Source organism: Pteropus alecto, unplaced genomic scaffold (assembly GCF_000325575.1).
Source record: "Pteropus alecto unplaced genomic scaffold, ASM32557v1 scaffold311, whole genome shotgun sequence".
Lineage (NCBI taxonomy): Eukaryota > Metazoa > Chordata > Mammalia > Chiroptera > Pteropodidae > Pteropus > Pteropus alecto.
Window position 1 is genome coordinate 1,194,470 of NW_006431916.1, and position 5,000 is coordinate 1,199,469.

The 5,000-nt window shown below is 37.9% G+C and overlaps 1 protein-coding gene across 3 annotated transcripts in view; it reads left to right on the forward strand.

Annotated features, from left to right (window-relative positions):
- Window positions 1-5,000, forward strand: part of SENP5 (SUMO specific peptidase 5) — a 43,406-nt gene that overhangs the window by 37,993 nt on the left and 413 nt on the right. For 2 of the 3 annotated variants that reach the window (XM_006906157.3, XM_015600317.2), the window contains exons 9-10: window positions 1,234-1,284; window positions 2,166-2,640. In XM_006906157.3, coding sequence (XP_006906219.1) covers window positions 1,234-1,284; window positions 2,166-2,276 — 162 coding nt within the window. In that variant the 3' untranslated portion in view covers window positions 2,277-2,640. Of the gene's footprint in view, window positions 1-1,233; window positions 1,285-2,165 lie in introns of all 3 variants that reach the window. The other variant, XM_025041888.1, reaches the window with a different exon arrangement.

Genomic DNA, 5,000 nt, shown 5'->3' on the forward strand with positions numbered 1-5,000 from the left:
AATTTTGGGGGTGGCACCTGCCTCTTGTCTCATTGTTCTTATTTCCAGATGACTCATATAAACCCAGAGAAATCCTGAAATGACTATTTGGATTTACTAAGGAGCAAGTGCACTGGGCTACTCTCCAGGCATTTTGGGGAAGACAGTGGCCTGAGTGCAAGACAGTGGCCTGAGTGCTTCAGTATGAACACTATCTTGAAGCAGCACTCTGTTTGGCCCATAGACATTTAAAGCTGGGGCGGGCAGGGGTGGGGCAGAGTCCCCAGACATAGCCTCTCAATTCTGTTACAAATACAAGTATCTTAGGTTATATGGTCACGGTTTTCTTGTTTTCACAGTGTTTTTGCTTGCATGATCTCATTTGATCCTTACAGCCTGTGAAGTAGGCAGGTCATTTAGGAGAGAAGCATCATCTTTATTCTATAGATGAGAAAACTGAAGCCCAGGTGTGAACTTCCCCAAAGGCCATTAAAGCTATTGGTAGGGTCAGATCCTTAAACTCAGGTGTCTGTTGGGAGCATTGACACAATTTTAGGAGGCAGAATCTTAAAACAAACCTTAACCTAAAGGTTAAGGGACAGATTTATTTGTTCATCCTTGAACCAAATGCTAAATTTTAAATTTAAGCTTAAGTTTTATGTTTTAAATGGCCTAGCTAGTAACTAGACTTGAACTTGGTGAATTTTCTGAATTTACCCAATGAAAATATCCATGTATTCTCCCTAAATTTAGTCAAGATGTATCATAGTCCCACTTTAGGCAGAATACAGTAACCAGTTCTTTTGAAAACATACTGTTTGTGATTTCTTTCAAAGAGTGAGACGGAATTGTATAATATGAGATGAAAATACTGCTAAGTAGGATTGTTACTATATGAATATTCAGAGTCCAGGCATTTGTTCTGATTCACAATTCCATTTTGATTCCATTGTCAGTGAATTTACAGCAAAACTAATTATCCAAATAGAAGTTTTAAAATAGGATTTTATTTGATTTCCCATTTCTCGTGTTTAGGCAAAATGTTGTTGTATAAATTGTGGTTGATTGATAGCCCTTTTCTTGTGGCCAGATGCCTCCATAAAATCAAACTCTTTAAATACCAGAGGTATATATCGTCTGTACTGGATAGAGACAGGTTTCCTGTCTCTTCCTTATTCTCCATAAAAACAACTTTTCTTATCTGAAGAGGAGTACTTGATATTATTTTAATGGTCATTTTGTTTTCTCCTTTAGTGTATTCCACAACAGAAAAATGACAGTGACTGTGGAGTCTTTGTGCTCCAGGTAAAGAAGTATTGTTTTTTCAGAATTTACAGTCTGTGAATTAAACTCGTTGGGTTTAGAGAGAGATAGGAGTCCCTGTGATGGGTACATGGTACTAGGTACAGTTTAATTAGAGTACTTTTCCTCCTTCCCTCCCTTTATTGTTGAGAAGCAGTAATTTCTGCATTTTCAGATGTTACCACTAGGGAAGAACCACCTTCATAGGTCAAGAATGAATTGATATCATCCATGTCTTATCAGAGATTATTCGTAAGACACATTGGAGACTGATCTGAATTTGTTCGTATCACAGAGCCTTGGCATTTGCAGAATTTACTATATATTTTTAACTGTTGGCAAATGGTCTTTAGTCACAAAGTAAAAACTAGATTTTAAATTATGGCCACATTCAAAACTCTGCTTTCTTATGCTATAGGCTCCCTTCGTGGTCTAAAAGACTACAGAAAAATTCATTACACACTATATTTATGAAGGAAATTGTAGTATATAGTCCATGAATTTAGGGAATTGCAAAGATCTTGGAACATAGGCTGCTCACTCATATGACTCATGACTATCTGGGATTTGTAAACAAATTCAAGTTCTCACTTAAAGGCCATGCTAGGTCTGGCTGCATTCTCATCAGGTTGTACCTTGAAAAGAATTGGAGCCTCTTCATCAGTTTCTGCTTTTCACAGTATTAAGTGGGGATGGAGGGGAAATCCCAGGCTATATACTTGCCTGGAAAGTTGACTATAATTTGGAGGAAAATGTTCTCTAACAAGTTTAAACACATTTTAAAATGCCTTAGGCCCTATTCTGTTAGTTCTGCACCTGGTTAAATACATTGGGCTGGTATGTAACTCCACATGACATTTAAGTGTTTTCTGGGACCTTTGCAGTACTGCAAGTGCCTCGCCTTAGAGCAGCCTTTCCAGTTTTCCCAGGAGGACATGCCCCGAGTACGGAAGAGGATTTACAAGGAGCTGTGTGAGTGCCGGCTCATGGACTGAAAACTCAGCAAGGCTGGGAAGTCTGACCAAGTTGGAGCAGATGGTTTGTTACTTGAATCTCCAAACACTTATTTGAATTTTACAGATATTTCAGATCAGTGGTGTTGGGCCACTGTTGTTACCTCAAATTTATTTTTAGCCCTTATTAATTTCTCTAGCTACCATGTACTATTTTTTAATGTTCGGTTTGGTTTCATTTTTAATTTTATGGATTCTGTGTGCCCCCCCATATTTAATATTTATTATCCAATGCATGCATATAGACAGAGCATGCAGTGCGGAGTATTAAAAAAAAAAAAAAGCCTAGTAGATTTGGTGCAGCTTTTGAAACTTAGTTAGATGTGAACTGAATACAGGTTTAAAATTTAATCCCAGAACCTAAAAATGTGGAATGTTTTTGATACAACTTAAAGAATTATAGGTGTTCCCTGGGCATAAAAGGTAGCTAGGAGTGGTTTTGACAAAGCCAGTCCTGTTTTACTTTTATCAGCAGCACCTTTCACTGACTTCCCTCTCCTGAGTCTTAAGTTGCATTCCTTTTGAAGAAGGAGAAGGACGTGGCCAGAACCTGACTGGGTATTCTATTTATGGAGGCACACTTGTAAGCACAGTGCCTGCTTTGGGAAGAATTGATTAAAATATGAGAAAAAGAATGACCTTGGGGATCCAGGTATCTTAGCACATAAGATTTCAATCTTGCTTTTAAGAATTATAATACCTAAATAATTTATAAAGGCTTTTGCTGGAACATTAAATTCCCTGGATTTTTATGTTTTTGACCCATTAAAAAACTATCAAACAAGTGGTCAAATTAGAATTCAGCTTTTCTGAGTAATTTATAAGTTGACGCTTGCCTTGTGTTGTTTCCCGTAAGAAGTTAAGGTTTGCAAAATACCTCTGTATTTCAAGGGTATTTAAAATATAAACTTTCAAAGCCGAAGACTGGCTTTAGGTCTTTTGCAGATGGGTGGGGAGAAGAGGAAAGGTAATAGAGAAGATTTGATTCCTCAGGAGTACAGCAAATGTTATTAGTTTTTTTTCCCTCTTATCTCTCTAGTGATCTCAGCAACATGCAGGGCTCCTCATTTGGTTTCTACTTGAGCAACCCTGAGACTCTAGTACAAGAAGAGTTTTGTTTTGTTTTTTTTTCCGTTTTTCTGAACCTCATATTCAGGGGAAAGGCAGAAATCGCCCTATTCTTAAACTTAGCTGCATTAAAGTAATGGATCTCGCATCTTTAATCTAGCCTTTTGTGATTTTTGAAAGGAAAGGAAAGAAGATAACATGTGAATTACCCAGTTATCTTTTCTGAACTGGGGCAGGAAAAGCAACAGATAGGTATATAAGAAACTCAGAAACCTGTACAAAAAAATACCAAATAAATGGCAGAAGATACTTGGATTTATGCCTAGTTAGGTTTTGAAAATAAAAAGCTAAAATGTGTGCAGTTTAACTTGGCCATAAGGTAAGGCTGACTGCCAGCAGTTAAAGGTGGAGTCAGATGTTTACATGCAGGGTTCCTGTCCCCAGACATTCCAAGCACCAACACCAGTGTTTACATTGCAAACAGCCCCAGCACTTTCCTACGTCCCCCAGACTCAAATTCCTTAGTATAAAACCAGGTCAGTATTTCTTATTGTGCTTCAAGTCATTAAAAAGACTGAGATTAGAGGCACTTTATGCTGCTACAAGTAGGATTGTGTCAGCATTAGGAAAGATAACAATTTAAAGTGGGGAGGACGCCTTCTTAGTTTTCAGATATAAGTATGGAAAAAGATTTTTCAAATCTGTGCACAAGACATTTGCCTAACATCTTTTTGTAGCTACACAAGGTAGTAACTAGGCTATTGATTCAAAATGTCTTATACTTTAGAGCTCCATATTTCACTTTCTTACTGACAGAATCAGGCATGCAGAGGAGACAAGAACTCTGTTCTGGCAAGAATCTTATTATGCCCAAAGCCGGAGTCTCAGCATTGGTCTCAGCATTGAGGCATGCAGGCATGTGCAGAGAGAACGTGAGCCGTCCAACTCTAGTTTTACTTCTAACTTTATGGGACACCTTGAAGTGCACTGTTCAGCATGCTTTAGCCTAAATGTCAAATATTTTAAGCCTCTACATTCATGAAACTTGGTTGAGTACACATAGTCACTTTTCCCCCTCTTGTGATTAGACCAAGTCTTACATTAGAATGTCTGTCCTGGTGTTTGCAATAATTTCTTCCTTGCAACAGAAACATTTTTGAAATAGTCTGGGCTTTTGGTGGAAGAGACAGGCATTGTGTACCCATCACTAGCTTGACACTGAATTGTTGCCCACAAGGTGAACAGACCTCAGGCTTTTGCTGCTGAGTGCAGGCCTTGTACAAACTAAAAGCTACTTATGATGTGCCTTCAAGTTGCCCAGCCCTCTCCATCAGCAAACTTACCAGTCTGTAGTTGCTTCTCCAGTGATTTTTTCCCCATTTGTTAAATTTATAGCAGTGAATGTAGATTTAATTCAACTTTTAGTTAAGATCTCTCAAGAATCGTAGAGAACCAACCTTCTCTTAAGAAAGGAAATTGCTTAAGGAAAAAGAAACACTTGCTACCAGTAATCTTCAGATCTCTCTTTTGGCTTTGCATTGTATTTTCTATTTATCATTAAATACAAATAACACTATTCATCTTGAATTCATAGTTGGAATAAAACAGCAACAGACATAACTGGGACACAGCCAGCAT